Below are 21,886 nucleotides of genomic sequence, written 5' to 3'. Positions count from 1 at the left end.
TTGCTGCCACACGATTTAGCGGCGAAGTAACGTGAAGGGATGGAAAGCTGAAACCGCCCGGTTTCAGCTCCCCATTCCTCCACGTCACTTCGCTCCTGTCCTGGCTAAATCGTGTGGCAGCAAACAGGCTTTGGGGTTTTGGCTGGGGGGGAGGGAGTTAGGAAGGTCCTACTGCTTCCTCCCCCAGCCAAAAACACAAAGCCAGGCAGCCTCCAGCCGCCAAAGGAGCCTCCTGATTCTCCCCGCTTCTCTGTCCCGCTCATTACCCGTGTCCGGCAGAAGCTGCTGCCCGATTGCTCTTAGCTGGCGGGATGCAAAATGCTGGGGTGGGGGGGGTGTCCTGACAGCCCCCCCACCCCAATGCGAGCGGCGGGGAGTCACCCATGGCCGGCAGAAGATCGCTCTTGCTGACCTGATGCCTCGTGGCGAAGCCGGGCAAGAGCGATCTTCTGCCGGCCATGGGCGACTCCCCGCCGCTCGCCCATGGCCGGCAGAAGATCGCTCTTGCCCGGCTTCCCCGCGAGGCAGCAGGTCAGCATCCTCGGCGGGCGAGCGGCGGGGAAGCCGGCGGCTGTGGCAGCTGCTGCAAGAGGCTTCCCTGCCTCCTCAAAGCAGCCTCCCAAACCCGAACTTTCTCTGAGAAGCCCCGCCGCCCGGCTGTCACCTTTTAAAACAGCCGGGGAGCTTCTCAGCAGCCTCCCAACGCCGAAGCCCCCAGGCTGTTTTAAAAGGTGACAGCCGGGTGGCAGCGTTTTTTTGCGGGGTTTTTTTGTTGTTGCACGGATTAATTGACTTTACATTGTTTCCTATGGGAAACAATGTTTCGTCTTACGAACCTTTCGTCTTACGAACCTCCTCCTTGCACCAATTAAGTTCGTATGAGGTATTACTGTATTGCCCACAAGATCATATGCTGCAACGTCCTGCCTGTCAGCGACTACTTCAGCTTCAACCACAACAACACAAGAGCACACAACAGATTTAAACTTAATATTAAGCGCTCCAAACCTGACTGTAAAAAATATGACTTCAGTAACCGAGTTGTCGAAGCGTGGAACTCATTACCGGACTCCATAGTGTCATCCCCAAACCCCCAACAATTTACCCTTAGATTATCCACGGTTGACCTATCCAGATCCCTAAGAGGTCAGTAAGGGGCGAGTACAAGTGCACTAGAGTGCCTTCCTCCCCCTGTCCTATTGCTCTCCTATATCTCCTATACCTTTCTTCTATTCCTATATCTCTTCTTCTATTCTTTCATTGATATGTTCTATTACTATATCTTCTTTTCTATTATTTCTTAGATATATTTTACTATGAGTATCTCCTCTATAACCTTCATCATGCATTTTACTATGTGTATACAGTATAGATATATACCCACTAAAACCCTCATTGTGTATTGGACAAAATAAATAAATAAAATAAATAAAATAAAATAAAAACCTGGGAGATTCATAGATAAACTATTGGATTCCACATTGTTTACCAAGTTCAATAGAAAAAAGTGACATAGGCCTACCCCTCTTCTAAGAGGCTGAGGAGGCAAGCAAAGCTAAAACCCTGTCAACCTTCTTCTAAATAAACCATTTTTTCAATCTTGACAACTTTAAGATGCATGGATTTCTACTCCCAGAATACCCCAGCCAATCTTCCAGCCCTTAACCAGTCCACACATCTGAAATTACCAAGTTTGAAAAACATTGCAATAAGTATCACATTGCACTTGTGTCAGATGCACCAAGACACATCTGGGTTGAAAAGGTTAGTTGGTAACATCAGCATTGCTGATGCATACCAATTGGGAGCTCCTTTCATGTCCCCAAAGGAACTGGAGCAAAAGTCACCCTACTACACAGCAGCACTCCAGTCTCAAACAAAAGCCTCTTGCTTGTCAAGACAGTATCCTAACCATGCAAGCCACTGTGCTCCATTTGTCATTTTACTTGCTAATGCTTATTATCATTATATGTCAAATCTATGTTAAAGGAACGTAAGAGGTATGTTTCTGGGGAGGAATATGCTGCATAATTCATTTCCTCTGCACAGGCTTCACCTGTACATGTGCAGTAATCAGCCATTGTAGGAACAAGTTATATATTATATAGGTTTTCAGTCTAATCCAAAATAAAATTTCTATTTCCTTATAGGAAACTCATGCTGACAAATAGAACTCATCCAGAAGTGGGCATAGATTGACCATACTGTACTGGGCATTTTCACTTTCATTTAGTCAATTAAAATAGTGTTGCATCCATATAAATGTGTTGACATGAAGAAAACTACATGCTAAAATGACTTACATTACACTGGGGAACAATTTGTAACACAATTTCTGTTGAGTTTGATTTTTGAGCTTTTTTATAGTTAGTTAGGCATGCTGGTTTCAAAACTGCAATTAGTTTTCTTCCACCACGTCAAGATTTTTCTCTACACCTTATATATATAGAAACATAGAAGATTGATGGCAGAAAAAGACCTCCTGGTTCATCTAATATGCCCTTATACTATTTCCTGTATTTTATCTTAGGATGGATATATGTTTATCGCAGGCATGTTTAAATGCAGTTATTGTGGATTTACCAACCATGTCTGCTAGAAGTTTGTTCCAAGCATCTACTACTCTTTCAGTAAAATATTTTCTCACGTTGCTTCTGACCTTTCCCCCAACTAACCTGATTGTGCCCCCTTGTTCTTGTGTTCACTTTCCTATAAAAAATACTGCCCTCCTGAATCTTATTTAACCCTTTAATATATTTAAATGCCTCCCCCTTTCCCTTCTGTCCTCCAGACTATACAGATTAAGTTCATTATGTCTTTCCTGATAAGTTTTATGCTTAAGACCTTCCCCCTTTTTTGTAGCCCGTCTTTGGACCTGTTCAATTTTATCAATATCTTTTTGTAGGTGAGGTCTTCAGAACTGAACACAGTATTCAAAATGTCATCTCACCAGCGCTCTATACAGAGGGATCACGATTTCCCTCTTCCTGCTTGTTATACCTCTAGCTATGCAGCCAAGCATTCTACTTGCTTTCTCTACCACCTGACCGCACTGTTCACCCATTTTGAGACTGTCAGAAATCACTATCCATAAATCCTTCTCTTTTGAACTTTTTGTTAACACAGAATTGCCAATACAATACTCAGATTGAGGATTCCTTTTCCCCAGATGCATTATTTTACATTTGGAAACATTAAACTGCAGTTTCCATTGCTTCGACACTTATCTAGTAAAACTAAATCATTTGCCATATAATATAGTTAATTAGGCAACATCAGCATCAAATTGCATTTTTTACATAGCCATCTTGCTAACTTCCTGGAAAATCTTGGTGCAGTCAGGGATGAGCAGGGTGAGCGATTCCACCAAGATTTGAAGGTCATGGAAGCACGGTATCAAGGTAGATGGGATGTACATATGATGGCTGACTATTGTTGGAGCATCAAACGAGAATGTCCACATATTAAACACTCCAGAAAAAGGTATTAGTGAAAAATTTTACCTTAATATGTATAATTACTGTTTGATAAAAAAACCAACTATTTGTATGAACACAATTTAATTTGCCGTAACTATTATAGCCTTTGTATGAATAACATTATTCTTTGTAAACAATAAGTTGGTAAGTTTTTTGGTAAGTTTTTCCTTTCCTTTCCTTTTATATGCACAATGTGTATGACTTTTGAGGGTATTCTGTAGCTTAAAAAGTTGACATGATAGACAAAAACTGTGGTTATGTTTGGATCCAGAGGCCAAAAGTTAGTTGAAAACAAATCACAGATTTAAGACAAGAAATTGCTGTTACCAATGTTACATATTGTATATACTATATAGTACATAAAATTCAAACCATACCAAATATGCTGCTTGCTTTTGAAAGAAGGTGGCCTTCAGCCATTTGAGCAAATGTAGCAGATTTCACAGGGTAAACAGAACGCATGTCAGATTTGGTTCGCCTTACACGTTGTTGTTGTTCTTCTTCTGTCATAATTGAAAGATGAAAATAATTGAGCAAGAATAAAAGGAAATTGAAAGCAAAACAATTTCACAAAAAACATTGCTCCAGATGGGAATACAAGAGGAACCAACTTTTTGCTCTTCAGCTTTTCCACTGACATTTGGACACTTAGCAAAAACAATAGCACTTATATACTATTTCATAATATTTTACAGCATTTTAATAAGAAAAACATAACCTGATACCATTCCAGATCCATCTTTCAGTCCCAGACATCATGTCAGGTTCAAGGAATAAGAATGACACTGTAAAGAATTTCTCCTTTATTTTTGCTTACTTATTTACAAGAATCTCCTTAGACTAGTTGACAGATAAAGGCTTGTAGTTGTGATTGGACGCTATGTAACAGAAAATGGAAATAATGTTGAGCTTACCAGAGAACAGTCTGGCAAAAGTTCGTCTTATAGGAGTTTGAACAAATACCGGTTAGTAATTAATTTTGTTTACTCCCCTTGATCTCACAATATTTCTGGGCTCAAAAATTATAGTATACACATGTTTGGAACAGTGCCGTGATGTGATGCATATTTTAAGGGGGAAAATTATATTTGATGTATATCTTAAGGAATGCTGAGCTTAAGACATAGACAAAATATGGAAATAAAATTGTGAAAATGTTTTTTACTTATTCATTTTTTTTCCAAATTTATACAACTGCCCAACTCACAAAAAAAATGACTCTGGGCAGCATACAACAAATGTATTTTATTGTGGGTTCCTTGACACTCTCTGAATATGGCTGCTTTCTTATAGACATTTCATTACCCAAAAGCAACCTCAGAGAGCAGCAAGGGTCCTATAGTTCAATCTGAGCTGCAAATGTTCCCTTCAAAATGTATTGCACATTATTTATGAAACTCAGCATAGACAACATATGAACAGCCTCTCTCCAGAAAATCTAGGTGGCACCCTCCCTCCCAGAAATTAGGAAGTAATAAAAATGAAGTTCTAGAGAGCTTGTAAGGAAATTATCAATAGGAGATCCCTGTTAGTGTAATTTTGATAATTCAACACAGAATAAAAGGCTGTAATGTTAAGAAAGATGGAAGGAAAAAGAAGAGAATTAACAACAATGTGCTAGTTGGACTCGGTTCCAGTGGCATTAGGTGCATTGTTGGAAGATATCAAAAAACAGGTTAGGGATATATCCTGATGAATAAAATATATCTATGTGGTCACTAGGAGTAAAAAAATAACTTGATGACATACACAATTTTATTTTTTGTATTGTGTTTTATGCTTTGCAGTGTATCAATTCAATTCAATTTATTAGATTTGTATGCCGCCCCTCTCCGAAGACTCGGGGCGGCTCACAACAATAATAAAAACAATATAACAGTAAGCAAATCTAATATTAAAAGAAAAGATATATAAAACCCCAACAATTAAAACCACTACCATCAGGAGTCTGGTGGGAGTGCAGTGTTGCAAAAATTAAGAACATAAATTATTACAGATAATTACAACCAGACTAATTTATTTTCTGAATATCAATTTATGTTGCAGTCACATTATATATACAATATATACCTACTTACCATGGAATCATTCCGTTTGCACTCAGTATATTTTTCTTTGAAGAGCAGATATCAGATGGCAGCAAAAGTATGATACACAGCAAGCTAGCTGATGATCATTAGATATTTTGAGTATTAAAAATGGGATAATACCTTGGGTGAATTTCATTGCTTATTTCTTTATTAGATTTTAATCCCATCTTTATTATTTATATAAACAGTTGAAGGCAGCAAATATACCTAACAGTCTTTCCTTCTCCTATTTCCTCACAACAGGGGAAAGGCGAGGTGAGCCTAGAGAGTAACTGATCCAAAGTCATCTTTTAGGCTTGCAGCTTCAGTCTAAATCAGAACTCAGTCTCCCAATTTTTAGCCTGATTAAGTGTTAGACCTGGTGGTGGAACATCAACAACTAAAGCACTGGCCATCACCACCCCTACACACACACACACACACACACACACACACACACACCTGGCCATCACCACCCCTACACACACACACGCACACACACACACCCCTGGCTGAATGCCAAAAAAATAGTTCCTGCGGTTCTTGCAAATAGTGAAATTTACCTTTTTCTGCTTTTTCAACAATGGCGTTCTCGTGTTCAGATAAGAGGATACGGATCTGAGTAGCAGCCATCAGCAACAACGGTGAGTCGCACATTTGGAGCAAGAGAAGTACGTAGCTTGCTTTGCTCCAGAAACTGGCGCCTACGAACCATCTCCAAAGGTCCGCCATGGATTGCGCCAATTTCTGTGGATCCATTGCCCGATCCAGAGCAGAAGAGGGTCTGAAAGTGGAGCTGATGCAGGAGCGGGAATAGGTAAAATCCTTGGTATCGATAGCCTGCAGGAGGTTCCATGCGTATTTCAGGAGGTCGTGGCTTTCGAATCGGTTGATGATCCCCAGCACGAACGTCCTCTGGGTACCTTGGCTGGCACGAACAAACCACTCTCGGGTGGAAAAAATCTTCCAGGACAAGATGCAGGATTTGCAGCGATAGCAAACCGGCACCAAGTCTGTTTCCTTCTCGCATCTTAGATCAGGGGTATACTTTAGTTTATATTCTAGGATATCTGCCTCATCCTCCGCAACCGAAGGTGTCTTCATGATAGCAATCTCTGATCCACGAAGGAAATCAATAGGTGGAGCAACTGGTAAAATGCAACCAGCTTCCTAATCTCCCTTTACCAAACTGCCAAAACTGCCAATAAGAGTCCCGACTAGTTTCTGTTGGTGGAACGCTTTTTAAAAAAACTCCTAGGAAACCCAGTTGCTACCGTAATTCTCCTAAAATGTGCCTGAGTGGATACTTTAGCACTAAGCATACCATGTACATTCCATTAGACAAAGCGCTTCGACCAATTTAATAGAAAGCAGGAAATGGAATTAAACCAACGATCAGTTTCAGAATTTAACACCGTCAGTTTATCTGTTAACTATTTATTATCTGTTAAACGTCAGATAAATGTTGAAGATCGAAAAGATGGCTGTTAGATAACTGGGATTAATGTTATCTTGGAAATTTTAAAATCCTAAATGGAGAAGTCTTGGAAAGCCAGTACTATGCATTGATTCATTTTCTGTAAACGAACAAAAAGGAGAATTTTTTTTCTCTCCCTCTGTCATATTCATTTCATGTCTTCTCTAAGGCAAATCAGGAAAAAAAATGAATTGTCTCAGATTTATGGTTTGATGGTGTCACTAATCTTGAATACAGCCTTTAAAATTATGAGCTTCAAAAAAGTTGTTCTCCCCCACCCCTTTTAAATGGGAGAAAGACCATTTAAAAGAGTAAATAAGGACGTTTCCCTTTGGAGAATCTGGCTGGCAGAAATGGCTGAATAAGGGGAAGGTGTGCTCCTTGGAACTCACATAGTTTTGATCAGGTACTATGAAGCAGGTTATACTTCATCCCAATAGTTTGTAATACTGAGCTTGCCATAGTCCTAGTGTCTTTCTTTCCAAATTCTTAATCCCACATTTTTCTTACTCCCTACTCTCTTTCGCACAATGAGCCTCTCAATATTTTAACTCAATTTCTCTTTTGCTTCCCTTTCTTCCCCTTAAAGACCCCAGCAATTTATTTTTATTTTTATTTATTTATTTTGTCCAATACACAATAATATACAATGAAGCTTATAGAGAGATATAGTAGAGAAGATATATGAGATTTAGGAGAGACAATAGGACAGGGGACAGAAGGCACTATTAATTGGGATTAATTAATTAATTGGGGATCTGCTCTCTCACATAGATTGACCATCACTTTTGATCAAACATTTCCTCACAGATTTATACAATTTGGAATAGATTAATTTGGAACAGATATTAAAATATGCTCTCACACAGGTGTATTCTAACTTAAAAACTCAACTCTAGCCCAACCTATCTGGTATCAATATAGAACTATTGAAATGTTTTGACTGGAGGGGGAGAGCAGAAGTAAACTTCAACCAGAAATCCATCCATCACAAGAATGTCATATTTTCATCTCTGACATTCAGAAAACAATAGATCCCATTTAAGACTCTCGCCAATAACAAAGATTAACATGTTATGATTTCACCTTGTCTATGATGCATTTTCTGCTTCAATTTTCCCCGGCACATCTATTACATCTCTGAATGCTTTTAAGAATAAGCACCACTTTATTTTTATAAGGCACCTAATAAAATTATGATTATGGTTTCTTCAAACTGTTTATTAGTTTTTCATATAAATAATTCACAATTACGGTAGTCTCTCAGAGATGAGTCCTTTTTATTAATCATTTCCTGTGGGGGTAGAACGATCTTCACATTTCTGTTTAATAATAACAACAACAACAGAGTTGGAAGGGACCTTTAAAATGTTAATCTTAGTATGAATTCAGCTTCATCCCTTTTTGAGATTTTTTTTCTTTAGTCACCAAGGTATAAAATCCTGCAAAGTCGTTTGAAAAATTGTAGGTGTAGTTTTAGAAATTTCTGCTTTGCCAAAGGTTGAGGACATACCTGTAAGTTTCATTTTGTTCATACGTTTTGGCTAAATAAACAAGCACAATGAGCATTCAGGTCAAAAACTTTTATTTGTTTTAGATAATAGTAAGAAGCTACTCTCAGACTACATTGAAATCATTTTACTAAAATCAATAAAAGTTATATTACATATGATTCATGGTATGAAACTGATTCTGTACTATGGTGTCTGTGTATTTCAACAGATAAAAGAAAGCATTGATTAGATTTGGGTTACCAACATCATTAAAACACTTTCATAAAAGCCTGTCAAATGGCATTTTTAATGACATATTTTAAAAAATAATTCTTCAATTGAAACTATTTTTCATGCATTTTAATTACATTCAATTTGAATAAATCTTCATTTTTAGCATGGTTTCACTCTAAAATAGCAGTTATGATCCTGTAGTACCACTAAAAGGTTAAAGGCAATCTTTAGCCTGAAAAGTTTGTGCTTTTGTGAATCAGATTCTCTGGATGTGATCAAAATTCAAACATCAATAGAAGTAATAGTAATGGTGGTGATGGTGATATTTGTAGTAGAACACTCACTGAAATATATTTTGAATGCTTTTACTTTTCAGCACTTATTTATTTCGAACATAATATTAGAAATTTAGGGATGGGATGGAGGAAAAATATTTTGAGACAATTGTTAATTTATATTTTACGTTTGATGGCCCGAATTTTCCGATGTTGCCCTTCCTCTCTACAGCCCATAAACAAATTCTCTAAATCTATATCTTTAGGGTCCATAGTCAATTCAAAAGTGAAGTTCTGGAGCAGATTGGTAAATGATATGAAGATTTCCATATTAGCCAATGACTCTCCTGGACATACTCTCTTCCCTGTAAAAAGAAAAAAAAAGAAGATAAATAGATGGACAGAGTGTTGGCTATGTTTGCCATTTTGAGTTATTTCTAAAAATTACAAAGGGGGAGGGATGCAAACAAATAAATTAATTATCCATTGTCTTTATGCTACCTGAAAAGTAAGGTTTCATCTCAGATTAACAGATCTACAAAACCAAATAAAAAAATATAAAAGTGACATGGCAAGGCAAAGTATTACATGGCCAGTTCATTAAAAAAAAAACCCTGGCAAAGCAAGTAACAAGACCTCACAATGACTAACAGCAGAAAAATGGAAGATACTAATTCTGATTGCACACTATATATGCGTATATAATTCATACTAAGAAGATAGCACAAACAATAAATGCCAGTTCTATAAAGAAGCTGAATGAACAGTCGACCGCCTAGTTATCTGCTGCAAGAAGGTCACATTCTGGTCCTAGAGTAACAGAATAGAGTAGACTGACTACAAATAGCGGCATGACAAAGTAGCAACAATGGTGTATTAGAAGATCAGCAAAAAAATACCATTTATCTGCAAGCAAGAACTGGTAGGACCACGAAACAGACAAAGTAATAGAAAACGAAGACACTAAATTGCTATGAGACTGTAGAATTCAAACAGATAAGCACCTGCCACATAACACTCAAGAGGTGACAGTTATAGATAAGAAAGACCAAAAATAAGTCTTGATAATAGATGTAGCAGTACCTTGATGCAACAGAATAGGACAGAAAGACCTGGAGAAAATCACAAAGTATAAAGACTGCAAACAGAATTAGAAGGTCTTGTAGCAAAAGAATGTACCAATGATAATAGGCACCTTAGATGCAATCCCAAAATAACTAGAGCACCATTTGAATACCACTGGAATTGACAAAATCATGATCAATCAATTGCAAAAGGCAGCTTTGCTTGGAACAACTTACATCCTGCAATGATGTCTTATCATCAGACAAGAACATCTGCCTATTCAAGGTCCTGGGGAAGGAATCGATAAGTGGACAAGAATGTCAAATTCAGTCTCAATATCTGGCTGACTGTGCAACCAACCATGATAATTAAAAAGAAAAACAGACTAACTTTCTTAATAATATTACCCTGTAGACTTATAATGACTTACATTCATGTTGGCAAAGAAAATTGTGTCATGGAGATGACACAACCAGTTTTCATGAATCTTCCTGGGATCATAAAATTAGACTGGAAAGGGTTGCTACATATCAAGACTACAGCACTAGGAAGAGACACTAACTCTCTGCCTCAATTTCTCCACCTTACAGAAGGTAGAGCTTCTCCTCCCTGATCTTCTCTTCATGGAGTAACAAAAACTAAGAGTAAGAAATAAGGAACTAGAAATAAATCACATTTTTATATAGGCAATATTCTGAAAACATTACACAATAGAGGAATGGTTGATGAAGAATGCTTGGTGAAGATGATGGAACTTGCAAAGATGGCTAGATTAATTTCTTTGATTAGAAAAAAGGCAATAGCTACATTTATGAACCACGGTGACACCGTTAGAGTGCAATACTACAGGCTACTTCTGCTGACTGCCAGCTGCCTGCAAGCCGCCCCGAGTTTTCGGAGAGGGGCGGCATATAAATCCAATAAATTGAATTGAATTGAATTGAATTTGGCAGATCGAATCTCACCAAGTTCAAGGTTGACTCAGCCTTCCAACCTTCCAAGGTTGGTAAAATGAGAACTCAAATTGTTGGGGGCAATATGCTGATTCTGTAAACTGCTTAGAGAAGGTTGTAAAGCACTGTGAAGTAGTATATAAGTCTAAATGCTATTGCTATTTATGGCTGTATGAAAACCTCTTATAGTTTTTTTTGCATGAAAAAAAGAAAGAATAACTTATGGTTTTAATTATAGGGAAAATGGATAACAGAAAAAAGTAGGGGGTTTTTCAGTTTTTAAGGAAATAACTTTGTAATCATTCTTGTATATGCTGCAAAAAAAATTGGAAGCTTTAAAAAATATTTTCATTCTTTTTTCTGCACTTTTCTTTTTTCTTTTTTTCCCTTTTAGGCTGTATTAGTTTTTCAATGTTATCTTTAAAACTTTTAATAAATGCTTCTATTTACAAAAAAAAGAAACAGGCAAAAGAAACTGCATCAGGAAAACTGAAAATAAGAAAATATTAACACCCCCCCCCCCCAGTGCTTCAGTCCAATCATGATCTGTATTTATCTCCTTGCTCTATACTACTTGTGGCTTTTCAAGAAAAAAGTCCTCTTTCAGTGGAGGAGTTGATTAGCCATCACTATGTATCTTCTGGTTCTAAAAAGTTGGGGAAAAAATCCTTCATGATTGAATCAGATTCTCTCAGTGATTTTGCCATTTACCTACCTATGCATGTTCTGGGCAGGCTCGTCTTGAAATTAATACAGATAATGGCAAGGCCGCCGGAGAGGGGCAGCATACAAATCGAATAAGTAATAATAATAATAATAATAATAATAATAATAATAATAATAATAATAATAATAATAATAATAAATAGTAATAAAAAAGGCAGGCAGGCAGGAAGAACAGCACCGATCAGCATAGGCGAGGTAACAGTTCTTCAGCCTTATAGGTGACCAACCCTGAAGACCCCAGATCAGTAAATTAGCCATAACTCCCCTATTACCTGCAGAGAAAGGCAAGTAGGCATCTTTCTTTTCGAATTCACCATTCTTATTCAAGAAATGACCTGGGTCAAACGTCATAGGATTTTCCCAGCAGTTAGTATCAAAATGCACTGAAGCCCACAATGGAAGAACAGTTGTGCCCTTTAAGGAGACAAGAAGATATAAAGAGCAAAGGTGGTTTTCCCCCCCAAAAAAACAGAAATAGGCTGCTCTTAATTCTTTCAAAAATGTGAATTCTTGAAAGTTTAAAACAAATAAATAAAACATTGATGCAATTTGCAAGGTTTCTCCATAACTGGTGTTGACCACTGCATATTCACACGTTTAAGACCTTACAGAAAATTATATTAGTTGTATTAAGAACTTAACAAGACTGAATTGTCTTCTATGTTTCACAAAACATAATCTACATTTATCTCAATTTTTATTATTACATTTTACAACTTTCATATTATAGGTGAACCACTTTCAATCCGACTTCAGGTTACAGCACAGAAACTGCTTTGGTCACGCAGATGGATGATCTCTGTCGATCCCAAGATGGGTGTCATTCCTCAATCTTGGTGCTACCTAACCTCTCAGCTGATTTCAATACCATTGACCATGGTATCCTTCTGGGACAACTAAGAAAGTTGGGGTTAGGAAGCACCATGTTTTGATGGTTCTCCTCCTATTTCTCTGATAGATCTCAGTCAGTGTTAGTAGGAGGACAGAGATCGACCTCTAGACCCCTCATCTATGGGGTGCCTCAGGGTTCGGTCCTCTCCCCCCTCTTATTTAATATCTACATGAAACACTGGGTGAGGTCATCTGACAATTCAGGGAGAGATAGCAGCAATATGCAGATGATACCTAGTTAATTTAATTTATTTAACTTAATTTAATATATTTAACTTTTAAGCCGCCCAACTCCTTGCAGACTCTGGATGGCATACAGCCATAATAAAACAATACAATATAAAATGCAAAACAGTAAAAAGTATAACAGACAATAATAAAATGAGCTGTTAAGAACTACAAAGTGTCACATTCATACAACAAACATTCATATCTGTAGGGATAAACTCGTTGTTTAGCAGCCCCCAGGACTGTTGGCAGAGCCATTTTTTAATTTATTATTTATTTATTTATTTATTTATTTATTTATTTAGTCCAATACACAATAAGAGTTTTAGTGGGTGTATATATATATATACACACACACACACACAAACACACACACACATAGTAAAATGCATGATGAAGGTTATAGAGGAGATACTCATAGTAATACAGTATACAGTATATCTAAGAAAGCCTAGAAAATAAGATATAGTAATAGAACATATCAATGAAAGAATAGAAAAAGAGATATAGGAATAGAAGAAGAAAGGTATAGGAGATATAGGAGAGCAATAGGACAGGGGACGGAAGGCACTCTAGTGCACTTGTACTCGACCCTTACTGACCTCTTAGGAATCTGGATAGGTCAACCGTAGATAATCTAAGGGTAAAGTGTTGGAGGTTTGGGGATAACACTATGGAGTCCGGTAATGAGTTTGGAAGGCCAGAAGTGTGGGAGCAGTACAAGGCTCTGGGGGCTGTTGGTTCCATAGAGTTGGGGCCTCCACTGAGAAGGCCCTCCCCATAGTCTCTCCAATCGGCATGATTTTACTGACAGGACCTGGAGAAGGCCGACCCAGTGGGCTCTAGGTGGTCACTGGGATTCACATGGCAGAAGACAGTCCTGTAAATAGTTTGGTCAGATGCCATGTAGGGCTTTGCATAGAAAAATATTTTATTGTATATAAAATTTTAACTATATTTTAAAGATGATATTTTAAATGTGGTTTTTGCAAAACTGCAGAGGGATAAAAAGTTACAATGGTAAGAATATATTTTCCATACTTATTTCCATTGTGTGTATGTATGTATGTATGTATGTATGTATGTATGTATGTATGTATGCATGTACAGTATCTTCCCTCAAAATTAATTACCTGTTTTAAAAACTGGTAAAATTATCATTTTTGGGGAAACAAATTATTAAAAATTCTTGCAGATATGAAATTAAAAACAGATTCGGTCTTCCAGCAAAACATTACTTTTCTTCTAATCAAGAAGGCAGAATTTTAGAATCCAGTAGATGCAAGCTAATTTCATTAATCCATCATTTTTACTGATAATTTTGCATCCTTTTTGCATCTGGGAGAAGATTTCCATAATTGTCTTATGAATAAAAGTTTAACAAGAAAAGGTATTAATCACCTTTCTAAACATCCTTAGTTCCTTGGTGCAAGAAGAAAAAAATTAATTTTTATAAGTAAGAACCTGAAGAGAAATCAATGAAACTCTGCAGGATGGAAATTGTCTAGAACCATGAATAATCTTTCCCTTTGCAAATAAGTAGAGAGTTCTGTAAAACCCAGTGGCCTAAAATTCAAATGATATTCAGAAAATATTTGCAGCAATTATAGCATAAGTTTAATCATTCTGCCATTATGGATACATATCTATGTGCAAACAAGATCCCAGACTTCGGGGGTTTTCATACCTTAGGGATGTATTGTCCCTTGAAAATCACATTCTGGGTTGTTGTACGTGGGAAGTTCTCACTACTTCCAGGCTGAAAACGTAGCATCTCATGAGCAAATGCATTGATGTAAGGCAAATTCACCTTATCCTCCATGGTGACCTGGCGGTTTGGTCCCACAACATCATCAATTTCCTGCTGCATTTTCGCTGCAATGAATCAGACATTGTTAAAGCAAACAATATTATTTTTAAACTAATCCAGACCTAAACCATACTCATCCTTATATAGCAGATAAAGATGCACAATGTGCTCTTAAAGAATAGTTGAACATGTTATCCTGTGCCACTATCCTTTTATTTCTCCACTTTATACTTAAGGCCAATGACTAGCAATTTTCTCCAGCTGGGCATAGAACTTGGAAAAATTTGCCACCAATTCCTAGGCAGAATGTGGGCTAAGCTAGTAGGGTAATTTAAAAGTTCATTTTCCCACCCAACCCTCTTCCCCACCTCCCATAGAAGACATTCAGCTTATTGACCACTAGGTAAAGGTTTCCCTGTCCAGTTGTGTCTGACTCTGGAGTGTGTTGCTCATCTCTGTTTCTTGGCCAAGAGAGCCAATATTGTCCAAAGACTTTTAAATGTGGCCAGCAGCATGGCCATATGCCTAAGGAGCTAATTCTTCATCTCCATCTTCATCAAATTCTTCAACTGTAAGATGGCGGTCATCCAAATTTATGTAATCTGGATGCAACTGTTGCATAAATGTTCTTGGAGTCAGAGTTCAAGAATGATACTTTGGTGCATAAAAGAGACTTGTTTTCTGCTAGTTCCACACAGGTTCCCCAAATTACAGCATATGTACTGCTGTAATCATAGAAAAGGGTAGGAGAATACAGGCATGGCTATATTTTGTAGTTTTATTTGTACCGGGTAGTCACTTTCAGAGACGTATCATACTTTTTGAACCAAGTTGCATAAGGAGAAAAACTGAGGAATCACTTCTTCCCCAAGACCAGTGATGGAATAGTGGATTTCAGGATTTCCATATTTCTCCACAATGATTATTGACCTCTCAACCTCTAGTGCATAGCAGAGAATTAGAGTTTTTCCCTCTTTTGGCTGCCATGTAATGAACTGTTGTATGTGTACAGTTGGATGAAGACATTGACTGAGTTGTTGGAACTTGCAACTTAAGGGTATATTTGCATCAGTTTACATTCCAGGATAGAATGAGTTGGGGTTTTTTTTATTAATAGTACCATTCTATGAGAAGAAATAAAGAATTAGGGCTTCCTTTTCCCTATGACTACTAAGAAATTTCCTCATTGTATATGCTAAATAACAAGATATTTTCCAATTACCGGTATGTTGATTAAAATAGGGATAGGCTATTCAATTCTAGAGCTTTGCAATTAAATGATTGGTCTAAAAAGGTAACTTGGGGGGTGGAGGGCTGGCACATGATATCCTAGACAAAATAATATTGGATAAAATAGGTGCTGGCCCCAGAACAGGGCATATAAGGTGATTCCACAAGTGAAATGCCAGGATAATGCTATTTGAGGAGATTAGATCTTTGTCTTCAGTTGTCTCACTTTAATTTTCCTCAAAGCACCATGAATGGTCTCAAAGGGAAGACATCTGATTTTCATCATTTTCTTGTTAGAACCTCTTGAACCAGATTGAGACTTCCTTAGCAACAGGAAGCAGTGATGGCAAACCTATGGCAAGGAGGCACACTGAGCCGTATCTGCTGGCACATGAACTGTTGCCCTAGCTCAGCTCCAACATGCATGTGTGTGCTGGCCAGCTGATTTTTTGCTCTCACAGAGGCTCTGGGAGGGTTTTTTTCGTTTCCAGAGAGCCTCTGGGGGGGATGGGGGAGGGAGTTTTAACCCTTCCCCAGCTCCAGGGAAGCTTTGGAGCCTGGGGAGACCAAAACATGAGCCTATGGGGCCCACCAGAACTTGGGAAACAGGTCATTTTAGGCCTCCAGAGGGCCCTTGGGGTTGGGGAAAACTTTTTCCATTCTCCAAAGGCATTGAAGTATGGGTATGGGCACTCACATATGCGCCATAGTGCACACACTCTCTCTTTCGGCACCCAAGGAAAAAATTATTTGCTATCATTGGGATAGAGGTTCCATTGTGAAGACATGTCCTTAGTAAGTGATAATTGGATAACTTTTACCCTCAATAGGGATGCTGAGTGCCTAGAGGCCGGGGGTGCAATGCAGCACAAATATGGCAGGAATGATAGCAATGTTGGCTGCTGCAGAATGGGGGAGGGTGTGCAACTGACCCAAAAGACATGACATGGCTAGCATTGGTGGCTGGCATGACACAAATGTAGTAGGGCCCAGAAGTACAGTAGGGCAGAGCACAGGTAAGTGATCAAAATGATTTACAACCTTCCCTGCCAGTTTGCCTTCTGATATTTCTTGTGGGAAGACAGCAAGAAAAATTGTAAGTGACTATAGGACAGTGATGGTGAATCTTTTTTTCCTTGGGTACTGAAATAGCATGCATGCATGCTATTGCGCACGCACGAATGCCCACACCCATAATTCAATGCCTGGGGAGGGCTAAAACAGCTTCCCCCACCCCCGGAAGCCCTCTAGAGGCTGGAAATGGCCAGTTTCCCAACTTCTGGTGGACCCGGTAGACTCATGTTTCACCCTTCCTAGGCTTCAAAGGCTTTCCTGGAGCTGGGGAGGGTAAAAACACCCTCCCCCATCCTCCCCCAGAGGCTCTCTGGAAGCCAAAACCACCCTCCCAGAGCCTCTGTGCGAGCTAAAAATCAGCTGGCTGGCATACACATGCATGTTGGAGCTAAACTAGGGCAATGGCTTGCGTACCAACAGATATGGCTCCACGTGCCACCTGTGGCACCCATGCCAGAGGTTCGCTATCATTGCTATAGGACCTTACAACCATAATAAGGGTGAGTCAGATGCCAAGTGTTCAAATCATGGTCATATGACCAAGAGGTTGTTTGGATGGCTAGTCCTTGGTTTGAGGACTAGATCTAAGTACCATTTGTTTATTTCTGTCATAACTTTAATGGATTCTGAATGCGTCATTTCAAAATCAGAATATAAGCATAAAAGTTATCAGGAAAGACTTAATGAACTCAATCTGTATAGTCTGGGAGACAGAAGGAAAAGGGGGGACATGATCGAAACATTTAAATATGTTAAAGGGTTAAATAAGGAGAGAAGTGTTTTTAATTGTAAAGTGAACACAAGAACAAGAGGGCACAATCTGAGTTTCATTGGGGGAAAGATTAGAAGTAACGTGAGAAAATATTATTTTACTGAAAGAGTAGTAGAGGCTTGGAACAAACTTTTAGGAGACATGGTTGGTAAATCCACAGTAACTGAATTTAAACATGCCTGGGATAAACATATATCCATCCTAAGATGAAATACAGGAAATAGTATAAGGGCAGACTAGATGGACCATGAGGTCTTTTTCTGACGTCAATCTTCTATGTTCTATGTAATATCAGTATTTGAATTATGGCATACATTTTCAAACCTTGTTAAAATCATGTCAATTATCTATATCTATATCTATATCTATATCTATATCTATATCTATATCTATATCTATATCTATATCTATATATATATATATATATATATATATAATTGACATGATATATATATATACACACACACATCTACATAGATATATATGTGTGTGTGGGTGTGGGTGTGTCACATGTTGCTGAATTTGAAAATTAAGGGAGACTAGGATAGATCTATTTCAACCTTATTTTGGCCTCATCAGCTAGCCATACCCACTGGGACCTGAACCTGCAACCTTTGCCCTGTAAGGCAGAGAACCATCCTCTAGGCCACAGTATCCAATCCCCTCAGCTCTGCACCAGGGAAGGGCTATATATTTTTGTGCCGAATCACCCTGGTGCATTGAAGGAACATCACAGCTCCCCACTTGCCCCTCGGCCCAACCCAGGGCCATCTCCAAGGCAGTTAACCTTATTGATAGCCAACAACTCTATCTGCATGTGCCACATGTTTCCCCGCTGAATTTGAAAATTAAGGGAGACTAGGATAGATCTATTTCGGCCTTACCTTGGCCTCATCAGCTAGCCATACCCACTGGGACCTGAACCCGCAACCTTTGCCCTGTAAGGCAGAGAACTATCCTCTAGGCCACAGTATCCAATCCCCTCAGCTCTGCACCAGGGAAGGGCTATATATTTTTGTGTCGAATGTGATGTGCCGGTGCCTGGAGGCTGTTGGGGTCTGGATGGGTGTCAACAGACTCAAACTCAACCCTGATAAGATGGAGTGGCTGTGGGTTTTGCCTCCCAAGGACAATTCTATCTATCCGTCCATCACCCTAGGGGGGGAATCATTGACCCCCGTCAGAGAGGGTCTGCAACTTGGGCGTCCTTCTCGATCCACAGCTCACATTAGAGAAACATCTTTCAGCTGTGGTGAGGGGGGCATTTGCCCAGGTTCGCCTGGTGCACCAGTTGCGGCCCTATTTGGACTGGGAGTCACTGCTCACAGTCACTCATGCCCTCATCACCTCAAGGCTCAACTACTGTAACGCTCTCTACATGAAAAGTGTTCGGAAACTTCAGATTGTGCAGACTGCAGCTGCGAGAGCAATCATGGGCTTCCCTAAGTATGCCCATGTTACACCAACACTCCACAGTCTGCATTGGTTGTCGATCAGTTTCCGGTCCCAATTCAAAGTGTTGGTTATGACCTATAAAGCCCTTCATGGCATCGGACCAGAATATCTCCAGGACCGCCTTCTGCCGCACAAATCCCAGCGACCAGTTAGGTCCCACAGAGTTGGCCTTCTCCGGGTCCCATCGACTAAACAATGTCGTTTGGCGGGATCCAGGTGAAGAGCCTTCTCTGTGGCAGCCCCAACCCTCTGGAACCAGCTCCCCCCAGAGATCAGAATTGCCCCCACCCTCCTCGCCTTTCGTAAGCTCCTTAAAACCCACCTCTGTCATCAGGTATGGGGGAATTGAGATATTCCTTTTCCCTAGGCCTATACAATTTATGCAGGCTATGTTTGTGTGTATGTTTGGTTTTTAATAAGGGTTTTTTAATTATTTTAAATATTAGGTTTGTCATATGCTGTTTTATTATTGTTGTTAGCCGCCCCGAGTCTACAGAGAGGGGTGGCATACAAATCTAATATATATATATATATATGTATGTATGTATGTATGTATGTATGTATGTATGTAGATTGTTCTGAGTTCAGGTTTTGCCCCGTGTAATATTTTGAGTGTCTATGTGACGTTTCGGTGAAATCACATTCACCATCATCAGGCTGAAGTTGTAAGCTTCGTGCGGCTATAAATATAGTTAAATATAACTATAACTATATTAAATATAACTATATTTACAGCAGCACGAAGCTTACAACTTCAGCGTGATGATGGTAAATGTGATTTCACCGAAACGTCGCATAGACACTCAAAATATTACACGGGGCAAAACCCAAACTCAGAAAAATCTACATACATATACCTGTGAAAATCTACGAATGCCTTGTGGGTTGTACATACCTTGGACTTCTGGGAACCTGGCCAGAAGGATAATACCATATGAAATAGCATTGGCTGTGCTATCTGTTCCAGCAATTAACAGCTCAAACACAGTCATGACCAAGTCTTCCATACAGATAATCTTATCATTTTGTTCCTGTAGGGTAAGATCAAAATAAAATAAAAGGCAGAAGTTTACAATGTATAGGTTCATCAAATTCCATCTACATATTCTCATTTTACTTTTTTTTCTAGACCAATTTAGAGGGGAGGCAGGGAATAATCCAATACAGAATCCCCCCTATTCTCTACATTAATATGAATATCCAATGCAACCTTAATAGATATTTGGATCAGATAGATCAATGTTTTTTTATATACAGTGAACCCTCGATCATCGCGAGGGTTCCGTTCCAGGACCCCATGCGATGATCGATTTTTAGCGAAGTAGCGGTGCGGAAGTAAAAACACCATCTGCGCGTGCGCAGATGGTGTTTTTGCTTCCACTGCCGCCCGCCCTTCGCCCGCCCACCCCGTTGCTCGCGCCTGGGGTGCGCGCGCGCTTGGGGACTCCCTAGCTCCGCTTCCCAGCTGGGGAGCGGAGCTGGGATGTCCCCAAGCGCGCGCGCTTTCCCCAGCAACGCGCGCGCGGTGGGGACTCCCTAGATCCGCTTCCCAGCTGGGGAGCGGAGCTGGGATGTCCCCAAGCGCGCGCGCTTCCCCCAGCAATGCGCGCGCGGTGGGGATTCCCTAGCTCCGCTTCCCAGCTGGGGAGCGGAGCTGGGATGTCCCCAAGCGCGCGCGCTTTCCCCAGCAATGCGCGCGCGGTGGGGATTCCCTAGTTCCGCTTCCCAGCTGGGGAGCGGAGCTGGGATGTCCCCAAGTGCGCGCGCTTTCCCCAGCAACGCGCGCGCGGTGGGGACTCCCTAGCTCCGCTTCCCAGCTGGGGAGCGGAGCTGGGATGTCCCCAAGCGCGCGCGCTTTCCCCAGCAACGCGCGCGCGGTGGGGACTCCCTAGCTCTGCTTCCCAGCTGGGGAGCGGAGCTGGGATGTCCCCAAGCGCGCGGGCACCGCCCGCCCGCCCACGCTGTTGCTGGGGCCGCTTCCCAGCTGGGGAGCGGAGCTGGGGTGTCCCAGGGAAGCCTCTGGGGGAAGGGGGAAGACCCAGGGAAGCCTCTGCCCGGCGGGGAAACTCCACCATCTACGCATGCGTGGAAGGGCACGCATGCGCAGATGGTGGAGTTTACTTCCGGGTTGAAAACTCGCGAAATAGCCCTTTCGCGATACTTGAGGACGCGAAACTCGAGGGTTCACTGTATATATTTATTGATTTTTAACAATTTTTAGATACACACAACATAAAACAGTGTATAGTGAAAAGTGCCTACCACCAGACAAACATACATACCCCATCACCAAATCGGGGGTGTTTCTTGTATAAACCGTTTTATCCCAAGAGCAATGTATCTATTTACATATTATAGAGTGGTTCCAATTTATTCCTTATAGCTTGGTCTCGGATTCTACTCACCATATATCTTCTTACCTTGTCCCACCATCCCATCAGTTGTCTCAAATCAGTTTCATTTTCCAAATTTATCCTTTTATCCATAATTTCAAATTGAATATGGTCCACCATGTACCTATACCAATTTTGCATTGTCCATTTTGTCGCATCCTTCCAACCCAAGACTATTACCGCCTGAGCGCTTTCTATTGCTGCTTGTTTTATTTCTCTAAATTCTCCCATCGCATTACTTTTAGCTAATACTGCCATTTCC

At 40.0% G+C, this 21,886-nt stretch overlaps 2 protein-coding genes across 5 annotated transcripts in view; both read right to left on the bottom strand.

Annotated features, from left to right (window-relative positions):
• Positions 1–6,752, bottom strand: part of FBXW10B (F-box and WD repeat domain containing 10B) — a 37,169-nt gene extending 30,417 nt beyond the window's left edge. For 3 of the 4 annotated variants that reach the window (XM_070739723.1, XM_070739725.1, XM_070739726.1), the window contains exons 1-2: positions 6,112–6,752; positions 3,857–3,982 (exon numbers count right to left, since the gene is read on the bottom strand). In XM_070739723.1, coding sequence (XP_070595824.1) covers positions 3,857–3,982; positions 6,112–6,652 — 667 coding nt within the window. In that variant the 5' untranslated portion in view covers positions 6,653–6,752. The remainder of the gene's footprint in view (positions 1–3,856; positions 3,983–6,111) is intronic. The other variant, XM_070739724.1, reaches the window with a different exon arrangement.
• Positions 6,753–9,204: 2,452 nt separating this feature from the next.
• Positions 9,205–21,886, bottom strand: part of LOC139158602 (cytochrome P450 2C23-like) — a 30,743-nt gene continuing 18,061 nt past the window's right edge. The window contains exons 7-10 of the mRNA XM_070735926.1: positions 20,127–20,262; positions 14,578–14,765; positions 12,044–12,185; positions 9,205–9,392 (exon numbers count right to left, since the gene is read on the bottom strand). Of these exons, the coding sequence (XP_070592027.1) occupies positions 9,205–9,392; positions 12,044–12,185; positions 14,578–14,765; positions 20,127–20,262 (654 nt within the window). The remainder of the gene's footprint in view (positions 9,393–12,043; positions 12,186–14,577; positions 14,766–20,126; positions 20,263–21,886) is intronic.

The sequence above is a fragment of the Erythrolamprus reginae genome, chromosome 2, assembly GCF_031021105.1.
Source record: "Erythrolamprus reginae isolate rEryReg1 chromosome 2, rEryReg1.hap1, whole genome shotgun sequence".
Lineage (NCBI taxonomy): Eukaryota > Metazoa > Chordata > Lepidosauria > Squamata > Dipsadidae > Erythrolamprus > Erythrolamprus reginae.
Note: the sequence above shows the minus strand (reverse complement) of the source record. Positions and strands in the feature narration are given on the sequence as shown.